Source organism: Phyllobates terribilis, unplaced genomic scaffold, assembly GCF_046119375.1.
Source record: "Phyllobates terribilis strain yellow unplaced genomic scaffold, ASM4611937v1 Scaffold_1__5_contigs__length_1240528914, whole genome shotgun sequence".
In the NCBI taxonomy this organism is placed as follows: Eukaryota; Metazoa; Chordata; class Amphibia; order Anura; family Dendrobatidae; genus Phyllobates; species Phyllobates terribilis.
The window spans coordinates 537,650,243-537,669,595 of record NW_027362761.1 but is presented as its reverse complement, the minus strand read 5'-3'; the positions used below and the strand labels follow the sequence as shown (position 1 = coordinate 537,669,595).

The 19,353-nt window shown below is 42.4% G+C and overlaps 1 protein-coding gene across 3 annotated transcripts in view; it reads right to left on the bottom strand.

Moving 5' to 3' along the window:
• LOC141268824 (von Willebrand factor A domain-containing protein 5A-like) overlaps positions 1 to 19,353 on the bottom strand; it is a 110,666-nt gene that overhangs the window by 14,100 nt on the left and 77,213 nt on the right. For 2 of the 3 annotated variants that reach the window (XM_073680353.1, XM_073680355.1), the window contains 2 exons: positions 18,968 to 18,994; positions 12,430 to 12,566 (listed from right to left, as the gene is read on the bottom strand). In XM_073680353.1, the coding sequence (XP_073536454.1) occupies positions 12,430 to 12,566; positions 18,968 to 18,994 (164 nt within the window). The remainder of the gene's footprint in view (positions 1 to 12,429; positions 12,567 to 18,967; positions 18,995 to 19,353) is intronic. The other variant, XM_073680354.1, reaches the window with a different exon arrangement.

The following is a 19,353-nucleotide window of genomic DNA, read 5'->3' as shown; positions in this document are numbered from 1 at the left end:
ACAAGATATGGCAAATACACTGTGTGCAGAATTATTAGGCAAATGAGTATATTGATCACATGATACTTTTTTTATACAAGTTGTCCTACTCCAAGCTGCATAGGCTTGAGAGCCAACTACCAATTAAGTAAATCTGGTGATGTGCATCTCTGTAATCAGGAGGGGTGTTGCCTAATGACATCAACACCCTATATAAGGTGTGCTTAATTATTAGGTAACTTCCTTTCCTTTGGCAAAATGGGTCAGAAGAGAGATTTGACGGGCTCTGAAAAGTCCAAAATTGTGAGATGTCTTGCAGAGGGATGCAGCAGTCTTGAAATTTCCAAACTTTTGAAGCGTGATCACCGAACAATCAAGCGTTTCATGGCAAATAGCCAACAGGGTCGCAAGAAGTGTGTTGACCAAAAAAGGCGCAAAATAACTGCCCATGAATTGAGGAAAATCAAGCGTGAAGCTGCCAAGATGCCATTCGCCACGAGTTTTGCCATATTTCAGAGCTGCAACGTTATTGGAGTATCAAAAAGCACAAGGTGTGCGATACTCAGGGACTTGGCCAAGGTAAGGAAGGCTGAAAAACGACCACCTTTGAACAAGACACATAAGATAAAACGTCAAGAATGGGCCAAGAAATATCTTACGACTGATTTTTCAAAGGTTTTATAGACTGATAAAATGAGAGTGACTCTTGATGGGCCAGATGGATGGGCCAGAGGCTGGATCAGTAAAGGGCAGAGAGCTCCACTCCGACTCAGACGCCAGCAATGTGGAGGTGGGGTACTGGTATGGGCTGGTATCATCAAAGACGAACTTGTGGGACCTTTTCGGGTTGAGGATGGAGTGAAGCTCAACTCCCAGACCTACTGCCAGTTTCTGGAATACAACTTCTTCAAGCAGTGGTACAGGAAGAAGTCGGTATCGTTCAAGAAAAACATGATTTTCATGCAGGACAATGCTCCATCACATGCATCCAACTACTCCACAGCGTGGCTGGCCTGTAAAGGTCTAAAAGAAGAAAAAATAATGACATGGCCCCCTTGTTCACCTGATCTGAACCCCATAGACAACCTGTGGTCCATCATAAAATGTGAGATCTACAGGGAGAGAAAACAGTACACCTCTCTGAACATTGTCTGGGAGAAGGCTGTTGAGTGTCATCATAAAGAAAGGTGACTATATTGATCACTAATTTTTTTAGTTTTTGTTTTTGCATGTCAGAAATGTTTATTTCTAAATTTTGTGCACTGATATTGGTTTACCTGGTGAAAATAAAGAAGTGAGATGGGATTATATTTGGTTTTTATTAAGTTGCCTAATAATTCTGCACGGTAATAGTATTGGTTTACCTGGTGAAAATAAACAAGTGGGATGGGATTATATTTGGTTTTTATTAAGTTGCCTAATAATTCTGCACAGTAATAGTTACCTGCACAAACAGATATCCTCCTAAGATAGCCAAATCTAAAAAAAAAACACTCCAACATCCAAAAATATTAAGCTTGGATATTTATGAGTCTTTTGGGTTGATTGAGAACATAGTTGTTGATCAATAATAAAAATAATCCTCTAAAATACAACTTGCCTAATAATTCTGCACACAGTGTATAGGGGCTGTGCCAGCTTCAACAGATTGAGTACCAGGACACTCATCGGATTTAATTCAGGAACCACGGGAGGCTGAGGACGGCATGTGTGGACACAATAGATACCAGTCTGTTTATTTCAATTACGTTTGGAGTTTATTTGCAAGGAAGACATGGAATATGCTCTGCGGAAACTGGATAATGCAAAGTTTTTTTTCCTCTCATGAAGGTGAGACCTCTTACATTTGTGTCTGTGCTTAAAGACGTGGTGATGGACTGTCTCCAATAAGTGGAGAAGGGTGATTGGGATCCTGTCATGTCTGGCTAATTAAGATTGGGGGAGCAATGTGACGATACATAGTAAAATTTTAATAAGCAAGAACGATTATATTAGTTAAGCCAAGAGGAGTACACTATTGCATTTAAATTGACTTGTAAATATATGTGTATCTCTGTGCCTGTGAACGGACCAGTATTTGTATAATATTGAATTCTATTCGTTTGGAAACAATCATATTTACTATGCTTATAACAAATTGTACAAAGTCAGCTAGAGGTTTATTTGCAATAGCCCCTCTGTGATACCAACTATGTAAATGGATTTTCTAAAACAATAAGAGCTGAGTCATGTGAGGTTGCCCTCCAAAAACCCCTTGACCTGTGGATGTGTATTTAAAAAGGAGATGTTCTTCTGTAGTAGTCAGTCTTGAGACAGAATCAAGCAGAGACAGTCTTGGGACAGAGATTCAGAAAGACTTTTATAAGGAGAATGAGAGACATCCTCCAGGACAGCAGAAGGATTGTGTAGCGTCAGCGTCTCTGCCTCCTGCCGGGCAGAGACGCCGAACCCCTCTCCGCCGCGGTCCCGGTCCGGCGTCCTCCGGCTCCCCTCCTGCGTCTGCCCGGGGTGTGCTTAGGGCGCATGCGCGTTCGCACCCTTCCTCTTAAAGGGGCCGCGAGCGCTGTCCTAAAGAGTCCCCGGCCAATGGCCGGAGGATTTCCCTTATATAAGGCACCTCCTCCAAAATGGAGGTGCCTGTGCAAGATTGCTGTTTGTGTGCTAACACTTTCCTCAGTCCTCAGGCTCCAGTGCCCATCTTCCTGTCTATCAGCCGTGCCCGCCTGCCTATCAGCCGTGCCCGCCAGCCTGTCTTATCAGCCGTGCCCGCCAACTTGTCTATCGGTCGTGCCTATCTTCCCGTATCACCAGCCTGTCTACCAACTGTGCTCATCTGCTGTGCCTGTCGGTCTCGGTCATCAGTCCCGTGGGAGTCGCCTGCTCTCACACAAGGTCAGTCCCAGAGTGGCACCTGGTTCACCTTCCCGGTCCCTCCTTGGTTCACGGAGTTGACTAAGCCGCCATGTGGCCAGGGTCGGTCCGGGTAGGCACTTAGTTACACCGCTCTGGTCCCTCCTTGTATCACAGCACAGAGGTTTCACCACCCGGATCCGTAACAGATTGCATGGCATTACCAAAAAGACACAGATTTGAATTCTATATTATTCTAGCCTACGGGTACTGGTCCTGACTAGTGATGAGCGAGCACTAAAATGCTCGGGTACTCGTTGTTCGGGTCGAGCACATAGGAATACTCGGGTGCTCGACTCGAGCAACGAGCCCAATGTAAGTCTATGGGAAACTCGTGCATTTTTCAGGCGGCTCCCCCCGGCGGTCTACAGAGGGCCTAAAAATTGCCCAAATCGATGGGAACAGTGCTCAAATGACATGGGAATAGCATGGGGAAGACCCCTGGAAGCATCTTTGACTCCCAGGTCACTGCTGTCAACAACGTTGTCAGAGTATTACGCCACTTTTACGGACTCACAATAAAACATACAAAAACTAAACCAAAATGGATTTTCCTGGGAAATATGTTAAGGAACATCCTTTACAGGGTAATGACTTGTATATAAGGAAAAATAAATAACCAAAAACAAAGATACTCCTCCACACCTTGGGCTATGTTCACACGTAGCGTTTTTGATGCGTTTTTGCACTTTTGCATTGCTTTCAACCAAGACAAATGCATTCACCAGGAAATGTCATTTTAACATTTTACAACCTTATCTGGCCATGTGGTGTGTGACACATCATCAGACACATGCATACAGTGCTGAAAAGACATGGGAACAGCATGGGGAAGACCCCTGGAAGCATCTCTGACTCCCAGGTCAGTGCCTAAAAGTGTGCCCATCATAAGTGATCCTTGGCGCATGCGAAGATGCCTCCCGCCATGCACATGTCGTTGCAGACTTGCAACAATCACCGTCCACGTCCTTGTCCCAGTGCAGCGTTCAGTTGTCCCTACCCCATTCCTTGGAATGCAAGAGCAAGTATGCAGCCAGCCACCCACTAACCCACAGGCTACAATACTATACTGCCAATTTTTGACAGCTGCTTGCACTTGAAATGTGGCCTTTTAGGCTCGTGGAGGCTGAAGCTGTCCACAATCTTATGGCGGCGGTGAGCGGGTATCCATACTCGGTCCCTAGCCGCCACTATTTGTCCCGATGTCATCTCCGCCTTTCACAAGCACGGGTCCCACAACATTACCCGTGCCCTCCCCAGTGCACTTACTGGGAAGGACAGCCTAACCACAAATACGTGGACCCAGTCCACAGCTTTTTTTGCCGAGTTGTATTTCACCACAGCCATATTCTTTAGCTTGGTGAAAGGACTTGGGAAACCATATCTGCCCAGCTGTCATTTCTCCCAGGAAGTCCTCTAAAGCTGCTTTCACTTGAAATGTGGCATTTTAGGCTCGTGGAGGCAGAAGCTTTTCATAACCTCATGCCGGCGGCGGCCGGGTGTCCATACTCGGTCGCCAGCTGCCACTGTTTCTCCCAGTATCGTCTCCGCCTTCCACAAGCACGGGTCCCACAGCATTACCCGTGCCCTCCCCAGTGCACTTACTGGTAAGGACCGCCTAACCACAAATACGTGGACAGGTGAATGTGGCCAGGGACTGTACGGAGCCAGTCCACAGCTTTTTTTGCTGAGTTGTATTTTACCACAGCCATATTCTTTAGCTTGGTGAAAGGACTTGAGAAACCATATCTACCCAGCTGTCATTTCTCCCAGGAAGTCCTCTAAAGCTGCTTTCACTTGAAATGTGGCCTTTTAGGCTCGTGGAGGCGAAAGCTTTTCATAACCTCATGCTGGCGGCGTCCGGGCATCCATACTCGGTCGCCAGCCGCCACAGTTTCTCCCGGTATGGTCTCCACCTTCCACAAGCACGGGTCCCACAACATTACCTGTGCCCTCCCCAGTGCACTTACTGGGAAGGACCGCCTAACCACAAACATGTGGACAGGTGAATGAGGCCAGGGACGGTAGGAGCCAGTCCACAGCTTTTTTTGCTGAGTTGTATTTCACCACAGCCATATTCTTTAGCTTGGTGAAAGGACTTGGGAAACCATATCTACCCAGCTGTAATTTCTCCCAGGAAGTCCTCTAAAATAGCTTGTAGCAGAAGCAATGGCAGCCCATCCAACATCAACTCGCAATTCTCGGTGGTGCTTTGACACACAAACATCTTTCTTTGCGCATTTAATTTCATGACTACAGAGTTGGGCAATGGCCTGATCTGCAATGCGGTTTGAGAAATAACATGCATAAGCAAGTCCGATCCACATAAAAAAAAACAGCCATAGAGTGTCCGGGAACCTTCCCCCACACTTTTCTTAGCCAGGGCTGCTTCTCGGCAGGGTTGGACGGACCCAACAGAAAACCGGAGACTCCTCCGGGGGACCCTGGCTTCTCCTTCAGGAGAGTTCATAGTGCCGAGGTGAGGCCATGATGATGATAGAGGCCACCATCTGCTTAGTTTTCTGTTACTTGGAATGCAAGCGCAATTATGCAGCCAGCCACCCATCCACAGGCTGCAATACTAAACTGCCAGATTTCTGGGCAGCTGCTTGCACTTGAAATGTGGCCTTTTAGGCTCATGGAGGTGGATGCTTTTCACAACCTCATGCCTCATGTCCATACTCGGTTCCCAGCCGTCACTACAGTATTTCTCCTGGTGTTGTCTCCACCTTCTACAAGCGCGGGTCCCTGAACATTACTGCTGGTACTTTTCTGTGGGAATTTGCTTGCCTCCTACCAGCCTAGAATATTTCCAGTAAACTATGGTACGACACCATGGCATTAGCACTGCCCCCAGTAACAGTAGCGAAGCCATCCCCAATTTCCTTCTCAGGAATTTTATTTGGTAGACTGAGTGGCTGCCCAAATACATTAGTTTCTCACAAAGGAGCTGAAGATAGAGTGTCAGTAGGTGCAAGTTTCTCCAGCCTGTTAGATATTAGAGGGTGAAAAGCAGCACATTGGATCAGTGGTTAGCACTGGAGCCTTGCAGCGCTGGGATCTTGGGTTCAAATCCAAGCAAGGACAACATCTGCAAAGACTTTGTATGTTCTCCCCATGTTTGCGTGGGGCCATAGAAAAAAAAGTAAAAAAGCAGCCATAGAGTGTCCGGGAACCTTCCCACACACTTATCGTAGCCAGTACTGCTTCTCGGCAGGGTTGGTCAGTCCCACCAGAGAATCCTATGGTGTGCCCTGGATTCTACATCAGGAGAGTTCATGATAGCGCTAACTTTGCAGCTGCTATGGGGCTCTTGAGCGGGGGAGAAGGTGAGCCCTCAGAATCAAATCCTCTGGTGGGCACAATATTTTTCAATCTGAAACAGCCTCTCAGTGGGAGTTGTATTTCACCACAGCCATATTCTTTAAATCGGTGAAAGGACTGGCATAGAGGGAAACAATATCTACTCCGGCTGTCATTTCTCCGTCACCAGGTTCCGCTCATTGTCACACACGACCATGCCTGGCTGTATGTTCAGCGGTGAGAGCCACAGATCAAGCTGCTGTGTTACAGCTTTCAACAACTCTGCAGCGCTGGGCGGTTTGTCACCTAAGCATTAAGCATGTTATCTTCAGCACAGCCTGTTGCTGCTTGGCCAAGGCAGTGCTGCAGTGTTTTCAGCTTGTGACTGATGTGGTCATTTTGGAGATGGAGGAGGTGCAGGAGCTGAACAATGTGATTACATTGAGGTTACATTGGCGACTCTGTTTTTATACTAAAGAAAGATCCTACTGTTTTGTTTTTTTTTACGTTATTTTTTAAGGCAAATGCATTCACCAGGAAATGTCATTTTAACATTTTACAACCTTATCTGGCAATGTGGTGTGTAAAACATCATCAGACACATCCTGTTTCATTGATGATGGAGGGACTCTGAAAGACACATAGAGCAGGGCCACAGTAACGAGTACGACATGTTCCTATTAGAAAGGAGAGAGTCTGCTATACAGTTATAGGGTATGCAGTGAGTCCAATGGCTGACCAATTTTAGGAAAAAACCCACTAAGAATTTAAAGACACATAGAGCAGGGCCACAGTAACGACAAATTCCCATTAGAAAGGAGAGAGTCTGCTATACAGTTATAGGGTATGCAGTTAGTCCAACGGCTGACCAAATTTAGGAATAACCCCACTAAGAAATTAAAGACATATAGAGCAGGGCCACAGTAACGACAAATTCCCATTAGAAAGGAGAGAGTATTCCATAGTGTTGGCCTATGCAGTGAATGCAAGGGCTGCCAAAAATTTGGAGGCACTTCAATGCCCCTTGGAAGAGACATGGAGGTCAGAGGGCCTCCTGAAAACAATGTTCCCATTATTAGGAAGTGGATCTCCCATAGTGTTGGCCTATGCAGTGAATGCAAGGGTTGCCAAAAATTTGGAGGCACTCCAATGCCCCTTGGAAGAGATGTGGAGTTCCTCATAAAAAATGTTCCCATTAGAAAGGAGCGGGCCTCCTATACTTGTAATTCCCATGCACTAAGTGTATGGGCTGACAAACATTTACCCCAGGGGGGTATACCTGAACATACTGTATAAAAATTCTTTTTACAGGCATCATAAACACCCTTTAAAAAAATTATGTGGGTGTTGCATCACGGACCACGGTCACCCTGGTGATATGGTGGTGGAGGAGAAGGAGGAGGACAAGAGCAAACAGCCAAAATCAGGAAGCGTATACCCATGTCTGGGTGTGAAAAGGTGCATGGGAATACACCTCCCAAGAAAAGACACTGGATTTGAGTTTATGTTACGCTGCTATCATTCGGTGGTGTTGAGAAGTCTGGCCCAATCCAGCCCTTGTTCATTTTTATAAGAGTCAGCCTGTCAGCATTTTCAGTTATAATTCCACCAGCGGCACTAAAAACCCGCTCTGATAAAACGCTGGCGGCAGGGCAGGCCAGGACCTCCAGGCATAGAGAGCCCAGTTCATTCCATGTATCCAGCTTGGATACCCGATAATTATAAGGTACAGAGGAATCACGGATGACGTTGGTACGGTCGGCAAGGTACTCCCTCAGCATCTTCCCAAACTTTGAACTCCTTGTGAGAGTACCCCGTGCCTCAGAGCCTGTGCGATTGGAGGGGCTGAGAAAACTCTCCCAGAACTTTGACAGTGTTCCCCTGCCTCTGCTGGATTGAAGTTGTGTCTCTCTCGCCTGTACTCCTTGGTTGTCCAACAAACTGTGACCTCTGCCGCCAACGTTTTCAGATGGGAATTTTTTTTATAGTTCCGCAACAAGGGTCTTTTGGTACAGCCCCATTTTTGTAGACCTGTCCGCCTCAGGAATAAGAGATATAAAGTTCTCCTTGTAGCGTGGGTCTAGAAGTGTCACCAACCAGTAATGACTGTCACCCAAAATTTTGAGAACGCGAGGGTCATGGGAAAGGCAGCGTAACATAAGCTCAGCCATGCGTGCCAGACTACTAACAGGCAAGACTTCCGTGTCTTCACCAAGAGGATCAAGAAAGAAAGAATTGTGCGGTGTTAGGGAAGAGCTAGAACAACTAGACAGGGGATTAGGTTGTAACACACAAACCTTTTATTGTTTAATACGCTCTCTAACGCCACGACGCGTTTCGATAGCAGAAGCTATCTACCTGAGGAAGCTGTCCACAACTCTTCAGCATTGTGTGGTTTGTCACCTAAGCATATTAGCTTCAGCACAGCCTGTTGCCGCTTGGCCGAGGCAGTGCTTCCAGCTTGTGACTGATGTGGTCATTTCGGAGATGGAGGCTGAAGAGGAGGGGGAGGCTGAGGAGGATGAGGTGCAGGAGCTGATTGACCTAGGGCCCGCAATCCTTTGCGTCAGGAGGACGTGTTCCGTCCCAAGGTCCGACTGGGTCCCGGCTTCCATAATGTTAACCCAGTGTGCCGTTAGCGAGATGTACAGTCCCTGCCCACAAACACTAGTCCACGTGTCCGTGGTTAGGTGGACTTTACCGGTAACTGCGTTGTTGAGGGCACGGCTAATGTTTTAGGACACGTGCTTGTGTAATGCGGGGACGGCACACCGGGAGAAATAGTGGCGGCTGGGGACCGAGTACCAAGGGACGGCCGCCGCCATCAAGTTGCGGAATGCTTCCGTCTCCACGAGCCTAAAAGGCAACATTTCGAGCGCAAGCAGTCATGAAATGTGAGAATTTAGTAGTGTGGCCTGTGGGGCGTTGGCTGCATATTTGCGCTTGCGTTCCAAGGACTGGGGTATGGACAACTGAATGCTGTGCTGGGACAAGGACATGGACGTGCTTCCTGATGCTGCTACTTGAGAGTGTGCAACGACAGGTGCAGGGCAGGAGGCATCTTCGCATGCATCATGGACAGGGGATTGGCTTGCATGCACAACAGCGGAAGAAGCAATGGTGCCACATGCAGACACTGTTCCTGGACCCTGGGGTTCGGCCCACAAAGTCGGGTATTTTGCTGCCTTGGGACTGATCATGCTGATGGTGGTCAGGCTGCTTGTTTTGTCATCCCTGCTGATGCTGGCCTGGCAGGTGGTGCAAATGGCCTTTTTGGGGTTATCGGCAGAGTCTTTAAAAAATAACCAGACTCGGGAAGACCTAACAGTTGTACTGGCAACTTCCTTCGTGTTGGTGTTACGGGGAACGGTTGTCGGCCTTCTGTCTGCGGCCACCACACTGCTTCTTCCTGCCTGTTGGGGTCCTCTGCCTGCCTCCCCCTGTGTGCTGCTATCCTCGCTCTGGATGTCTTCCTGCCAGGTTGGGTCAGTTACTATATCATCCAGCACCTCGTCTTCCACTTCCGCACCCTGGTCCTCCTCCTGACTTTCTGGCAATTGTGTTTCATCATCGTCCACCTCTTGTGACACTTTCCCACCGTCGCCTTCGTGTGACCGTGGCTGCTCAAATATTTGGGCATCGCTACATGCGATCTCCTCTTGTCCTGCTTCAAGTGGACCGGGCGAGAGGCCCAAATCTATAATTGGAAAAGTGAACAGCTCTTCAGAGTGTCCAAGTGTGGGATCAGTTGTCTCCGGGCACTCGGCATGGTGGGAGGAAGGAGGATCAGGGTGAGGAATATGCGGTCCAGACTCACGGCTACTGAGACTTGACCGTCCACAGGATGGTGGTGGTGGAGGTGGCTAAGTGACTGGAAGCATTATCTGCTATCCAACCAACAACCTTTTGACACTGCTCTGGGTTCAATAGTGGTCTGCTGCGGTCCCCTAAGAATTGGGACAGGAAGGTCGGGCGAGAAGATGTGGGTGTTTGTTGTGGCACAATTTCAGCTTGCCCACGGCCTTGTCCTTGGCCTCTGCGTGCACCATCACATCCAGTTCCCCGCCCCTTGCCACGTGCCTTCCCCATTTTAAATGGAGGACAGTATCTTCCACGCTCACTACAAATGACTGAGTTTGGAGCGAACTTATATGTGATCCGTGTGACGGAGAAAACAGAGTTTTAAATACCTGGCCTGTAGGTAACTAGTTTGAACAGCAAACTGGTCTGAATTGCTTCACTGACACACTGAAGGAAATTTTTGATGGAGGCCAGAAATGGCAGTATTTTCTGACAACGTATATGTGATCCGTGTGACGGAGAAAACAGTTTTAAATACCTGGCCTGTAGGTAACTAATTTGAACAGCAAACCGATATCAAAAACTTCGCTGACACAGTGAAAAAAAATTGGAATGGAGGCCAAAAATGGCAGTATTTTCTGAAAACGTATATGTGATCCGTGTGACGGAGAAAACACAGTTTTAAATAGCTGGATTTTTAGCGCTGTAATATGGAAAGGACCTGGCTGTATTCTGCAGTGCCAACAAGCAAATGGCACAGAAAAACGGTGTTCTTTGGATTTCTTTTTAAGCAAATAATGAAGATTAAGATCCAAAAAAAAGTATTCCTGGCCCCTGAGACCTGGGCCTTTGTATAGAAATATCTAACAGCAGCAGAAGGCAGAATTGGAATGGAGCCTCTTGTGCTATATTCACTGCAGTCTGCTATATACACTGCCTGCCTGATATATCTGCAGATGGATTAGTTAGTACACAAAAGGACTGTTTTTTTAAGATGGATATGTGTAATATACGCTTCTTGTCCCTACACTACCTAATACACAAGCAAATCTTTCCCTGGCGAAGCAGCACCTCTCCCTACTCTGCCTGATTCCGGAGTGACTGTGAAGAGCATGGCGGCGCCAAGTCTGATATAGACCTGATGACGCTGTACGGCCAGCCAATCACTGTAATGCCACAACCAACATGGCTACGGCATTACAGTGCATGGCAGGCAATCCCTGCATGTTGATTGGCGCTCTAAAGAGTGCCAAACATGCAGGGAGGGGACCCGAGCTCCCGCCGAGCAACCCCGGAAGTACTCGGCGTGCGCCGAGCATCTCGAGCAGTGAGATGCTCGGGCGAGCACCAAGCAGTAGCGAGCATGCTCACTCATCACTAGTCCTGACTGGAAAGATTCGGATCTGCTCCATTAACCATCAGAGAGACATGGAGATATTTGGAGTTGCCAGGAAAGACCCACCGGTCCCTGGCCCTATGGAAACTCTCAGGAGAGGCCACATTTGGACCCTCGGGTTTCCTGGTCTTGTACCTCGATGGACTGCTAGCTTCCTAAGCTTGCCGCTACCTCCTCTCTGTGGGGACCTGCCAGAAGCGGGGGGGGGCACTGGTTGAGGTAGTCGGCCCTGGAAGTCTCCAGAGTCGCGGCTGTTCTATCCCAGGCAGGCCAGCGGAAAGGTGAGGACTGTGTAATGTTGTACCATCTTGGGTATTTGCTGGGACTATTCTGTGTGTTTATTGTCCGCTTTATGGTTCAATAAAGTATTGCCACACTGTTTTACCCTCACCCTGTGTTGTATAAGTAGCGTTACGCTCACAGAAAACCCCGGGTTTCGGGCGACAGCCCGGAAATCAGAAAGATCTGGAGAAGATCTGTATGGAGGAGTGGGCCAAAATCCCTGCTGCAGTGTGTGCAAACCTGGTGAAGAACTACAGGAAACATCTGACCTCTGTAATTGCAAACAAAGGTTTCTGGACCAAATATGAAGTTCTGTTTTTCTATTTATTTCGTGCAATAAAATGCAAATTAATTATTTAAAAATCATACAATGTGATTTTCTGTTTTTTTATTTTTAGATTCTGTCTCTCACAGGTGTAGTGTACCCACGATAAAAATTACAGACCTCTCCATTCTTTGTAGGTGGGAAAACTTGAAAATCGGCAGCGTATCAAATACTTATTTTCCCCTCTGAATATTACTGAATCATATCAAGGTCAATATCTGTCAAGCTTGTTAGGTTATTTTCTCAATTGTTACTTCTGACACAAAAAAGTTGATGTTACGTCCTATTTTGGCATCTCAGGTTTACCATATTCTGTATCCTTTTCTAATTAATGTGGCAAAATACTAATAAAGTTTCACGCAAATAATATATTAAACTAAACAAAAAAGCAGCAGAGAGTTGTAAGCATCTACTGTATAAGTATTAGTGATACCTGATCAGGAATCTTCTTGCTTACATCCTGCTGGGATATCCCCAATATTGAGAAGATTTCAGGGTTAAGATTCCAGGAACCATCGGCATTTTGAAGAGAAATCAACCTCACAAAACTGGGGGTGTCCTCAACTGCAGCTAGACATGAGATATAGAGAGACTGAGTGTTATTATTGAAATACAACAAAATCAGAATTTTACAATATTATTCATCATAGATAATAACCAATGGCACAAGCCTAAATGGCACCCGTCTCTATTATTAGCGGGTGATTAGTACTGCAATATGTCTGGTATATACTGTACATGTAATACTTTTATGAGATTACTGGTTAAATTGGTGTATTTAGGAGCTGTATATCTAATTATTGTGTATACTATTTATCTGGTCATTATGTATATTATATATCTGGTCACTGTGTACACTATATATCTGATCACTGTGTACACTATATATCTGATCACTGTGTACACTATATATCTGATCACTGTGTACACTATATATCTGGTCACTGTGCACACTATATATCTGGTCACTGTGTATATTATATATCTGGTCACTGTGTACACTATATATCTGGTCACTGTGTATATTATATATCTGGTCACTGTGTATACTATATATCTGGTCACCGTGTACACTATATATCTGGTCACTGTGTATATTATATATCTGGTCACTGTTTATACTATATATCTGGTCACTGTGTATACTATATATCTGGTCACCGTGTACACTATATATCTGGTCACCGTGTACACTATATATCTGGTCACTGTGTACACTATATATCTGATCACTGTGTATACTATATATCTGGTCACTGTGTACATTATATACCTGATCACTGTGTACACTATATATCTGGTCACTGTGTACACTATATATCTGGTCACTGTGTACACTATATATCTGGTCACTGTGTATATTATATATCTGGTCACTGTGTACACTATATATCTGGTCACTGTGTACACTATATATCTGATCACTGTGTATACTATATATCTGGTCACTGTGTATACTATATATCTGGTCACTGTGTACATTATATACCTGATCACTGTGTATACTATATATCTGGTCACTGTTTATACTATATATCTGGTCACTGTGTATACTATATATCTGGTCACTGTGTATACTATATATCTGGTCACTGTGTACACTATATATCTGGTCACTGTGTATACTATATATCTGGTCACTGTGTATACTATATATCTGGTCACTGTGTATACTATATATCTGGTCACTGTGTATATTATATATCTGGTCACTGTTTATACTATATATCTGGTCACTGTGTATACTATATATCTGGTCACTGTGTATACTATATATCTGGTCACTGTGTACACTATATATCTGGTCACTGTGTATACTATATATCTGGTCACTGTGTATACTATATATCTGGTCACTGTGTATACTATATATCTGGTCACTGTGTATATTATATATCTGGTCACTGTTTATACTATATATCTGGTCACTGTGTATACTATATATCTGGTCACTGTGTACACTATATATCTGGTCACTGTGTATATTATATATCTGGTCACTGTGTACACTATATATCTGGTCACTGTGTATACTATATATCTGGTCACTGTGTATACTATATATCTGGTCACCGTGTACACTATATATCTGGTCACTGTGTATATTATATATCTGGTCACTGTGTACACTATATATCTGGTCACTGTGTATATTATATATCTGGTCACTGTTTATACTATATATCTGGTCACTGTGTATACTATATATCTGGTCACCGTGTACACTATATATCTGGTCACCGTGTACACTATATATCTGGTCACTGTGTACACTATATATCTGGTCACCGTGTACACTATATATCTGGTCACCGTGTACACTATATATCTGATCACTGTGTACACTATATATCTGGTCACTGTGTACACTATATATCTGGTCACTGTGTACACTATATATCTGATCACTGTGTATACTATATATCTGATCACTGTGTACACTATATATCTGGTCACCGTGTACACTATATATCTGGTCACTGTGTACACTATATATCTGGTCACTGTGTACACTATATATCTGGTCACTGTGTATATTATATATCTGGTCACTGTGTATATTATATATCTGGTCACTGTACACTATATATCTGGTCACTGTGTATATTATATATCTGGTCACTGTGTACACTATATATCTGGTCACTGTGTATATTATATATCTGGTCATTGTGTACACTATATATCTGATCACTGTGTATACTATATATCTGGTCACTGTGTACACTATATATCTGATCACTGTGTATACTATATATCTGGTCACTGTGTACATTATATACCTGATCACTGTGTACACTATATATCTGGTCACTGTGTACACTATATATCTGGTCACTGTGTACACTATATATCTGGTCACTGTGTATATTATATATCTGGTCACTGTGTACACTATATATCTGGTCACTGTGTACACTATATATCTGATCACTGTGTATACTATATATCTGGTCACTGTGTATACTATATATCTGGTCACTGTGTACATTATATACCTGATCACTGTGTATACTATATATCTGGTCACTGTTTATACTATATATCTGGTCACTGTGTATACTATATATCTGGTCACTGTGTATACTATATATCTGGTCACTGTGTATACTATATATCTGGTCACTGTGTACACTATATATCTGGTCACTGTGTATACTATATATCTGGTCACTGTGTATACTATATATCTGGTCACTGTGTATACTATATATCTGGTCACTGTGTATATTATATATCTGGTCACTGTTTATACTATATATCTGGTCACTGTGTATACTATATATCTGGTCACTGTGTATACTATATATCTGGTCACTGTGTACACTATATATCTGGTCACTGTGTATACTATATATCTGGTCACTGTGTACACTATATATCTGGTCACTGTGTATACTATATATCTGGTCACTGTGTATACTATATATCTGGTCACTGTGTACACTATATATCTGGTCACTGTGTATATTATATATCTGGTCACTGTTTATACTATATATCTGGTCACTGTGTATACTATATATCTGGTCACTGTGTATACTATATATCTGGTCACTGTGTACACTATATATCTGGTCACTGTGTATACTATATATCTGGTCACTGTGTATACTATATATCTGGTCACTGTGTATACTATATATCTGGTCACTGTTTATACTATATATCTGGTCACTGTGTATACTATATATCTGGTCACTGTGTATATTATATATCTGGTCACTGTTTATACTATATATCTGGTCACTGTGTATACTATATATCTGGTCACTGTGTACACTATATATCTGGTCACTGTGTATATTATATATCTGGTCACTGTTTATACTATATATCTGGTCACTGTGTATACTATATATCTGGTCACTGTGTACACTATATATCTGGTCACTGTGTATACTATATATCTGGTCACTGTGTATACTATATATCTGGTCACTGTTTATACTATATATCTGGTCACTGTGTATATTATATATCTGGTCACTGTGTATACTATATATCTGGTCACTGTGTATACTATATATCTGGTCACTGTGTACACTATATATCTGGTCACTGTGTATACTATATATCTGGTCACTGTGTATACTATATATCTGGTCACTGTTTATACTATATATCTGGTCACTGTGTATATTATATATCTGGTCACTGTTTATACTATATATCTGGTCACTGTGTATACTATATATCTGGTCACTGTGTATATTATATATCTGGTCACTGTGTATACTATATATCTGGTCACTGTGTATACTATATATCTGGTCACTGTGTATATTATATATCTGATCACTGTGTACACTATATATCTGGTCACTGTGTATATTATATATCTGGTCACTGTGTATACTATATATCTGGTCACTGTGTATACTATATATCTGGTCACTGTGTATATTATATATCTGGTCACTGTGTATACTATATATCTGGTCACTGTGTATACTATATATCTGGTCACTGTGTATACTATATATCTGGTCACTGTGTACACTATATATCTGGTCACTGTGTATACTATATATCTGGTCACTGTGTATATTATATATCTGGTCACTGTGTATACTATATATCTGGTCACTGTGTATACTATATATCTGGTCACTGTGTATATTATATATCTGGTCACTGTGTATACTATATATCTGGTCACTGTTTATACTATATATCTGGTCACTGTGTATATTATATATCTGGTCACTGTGTATACTATATATCTGGTCACTGTGTATACTATATATCTGGTCACTGTGTACACTATATATCTGGTCACTGTGTATACTATATATCTGGTCACTGTGTATACTATATATCTGGTCACTGTTTATACTATATATCTGGTCACTGTGTATATTATATATCTGGTCACTGTTTATACTATATATCTGGTCACTGTGTATACTATATATCTGGTCACTGTGTACACTATATATCTGGTCACTGTGTATACTATATATCTGGTCACTGTGTATACTATATATCTGGTCACTGTTTATACTATATATCTGGTCACTGTGTATATTATATATCTGGTCACTGTTTATACTATATATCTGGTCACTGTGTATATTATATATCTGGTCACTGTGTACACTATATATCTGGTCACTGTGTATACTATATATCTGGTCACTGTGTATACTATATATCTGGTCACTGTGTATACTATATATCTGGTCACTGTGTATATTATATATCTGGTCACTGTGTATACTATATATCTGGTCACTGTGTATACTATATATCTGGTCACTGTGTATACTATATATCTGGTCACTGTGTACACTATATATCTGGTCACTGTGTACACTATATATCTGGTCACTGTGTACACTATATATCTGGTCACTGTTTATACTATATATCTGGTCACTGTGTATATTATATATCTGGTCACTGTTTATACTATATATCTGGTCACTGTGTATATTATATATCTGGTCACTGTGTACACTATATATCTGGTCACTGTGTATACTATATATCTGGTCACTGTGTACACTATATATCTGGTCACTGTTTATACTATATATCTGGTCACTGTTTATACTATATATCTGGTCACTGTGTATATTATATATCTGGTCACTGTGTATATTATATATCTGGTCACTGTTTATACTATATATCTGGTCACTGTGTACACTATATATCTGGTCACTGTGTATATTATATATCTGGTCACTGTGTATATTATATATCTGGTCACTGTGTATACTATATATCTGGTCACTGTTTATATTATTTATCTGGTGATTTCTCAGTTTTTTACTGAGTTTATGGAGAAGAAACTCTAAAAACCATGAGATTTAGTTGATGAGTTCCTGTTCTGAAACCTCAGCAAAAAAACAAACAAAAATAAACCCTCAATATGAACACCCTTAAGAGATTTCCAGTCAGAAAATACTGATGAACTATCTGTAGGGTAGGTCATCAATATCAACGCAGTCTGACACGCAGCACCCGCACCGACCAGAATTATTTGCTTTAGTGGTTGCTGGATGTAAACACATCAAACAAAGAAATAGAAAAATTAAAGACATGCACATATATGTGTACATGTATTGTTGTGCCCATAAAAGTCCGATCTATCAAAATATACAGTTAACAAATGCGTTTAGTAAATGCCATAATTAGAAAAAAAAGCGAACCTACAAAATTGCGCTTCTTTGATTGCCAAAACTCTGCAAAAAATGCAATAAGAAGCAATCAAAAGGTTGTATCTACCCCAAAATGTTATTAATAAAACATCGGCATGCCTTGTAAAAAGAACGCCCTCACACAGCTCCATCCATTTGAAAAAATTAAAATGTTACAGGTTTTGGAAAATGGTGACACTAGGGAACTTTTTTTCATCACAAAATTTGCCATTTTTTGAAACACTTAAAAAACAAACAAAAAAAAAACTTTACAAGTGTGGTATAGCTGTAATCATACTGACCTGGTGAAGTATGCGGACAAGTCAGTTTTACCATACAATGAACCCAAAAAATTGTTACGGACTTGCTTTTGCGTTTTCCAGTACATCAAATAATATAATGAATGGTGCCAAAAAACATAAAAAGTTAGGACTCTTGGAAGAAAAAAATCAAAACAAAAAATCGCCCTGTTAGGGGAGGGGTTACCTGATTATTCTGCTCTATTTTATTTTACTAATATCTGTAAGATACTGATAGAATGAAAAGTTATCACTACTCAGTGTCATTCCAACACCTCAAGGTACCAATATTACCTGGGAAGGACTTAGAAATGACCCTGTGTGATATAGAACATGATTTTAGAAGAGACACAAAGGGGCCGATTCACTAACACTGTCACTGTACACGTCAGACTTAGAGGGACATGATGGGGTAAGAGGCGCACGTCACTTGTTGAATTTGGCACATAGTATCAGTGGTAAGATAAATCATTCTTTGCATCAGTAAAACCTCATTGTGGTAGTTGGACCCCATCAATCTTACCTGTCTCCTTTCCATAAATTAAACAGTCTGCAGTAAAGAAAACAAATTCTGAGATCATCGTAAAGAACATATAACACACAGTGATCAGCTAACACTGAGAAATGTGACAGCCATAAAACATTCATATAATCCTAAATTAATTTAAAACGTAAACCGTGATGGCGTCATTTTTCTCAATTTGTAGGGGTATAAGGATATTAGATATGAGAGGCTCCTGTATGTGGATGTCCCAACATAAAGTGACACATCAGATCTAAAAAATGGGGCTGAATCCTGAAGATGAAAACTGGCCTCTTCATTATGAAGGAATGTTACAGGGCACTATATGTACATTTTGTGGCACTTCCCTTCTACAAGTCGCCATGACAAAAATATAACAGCTATAT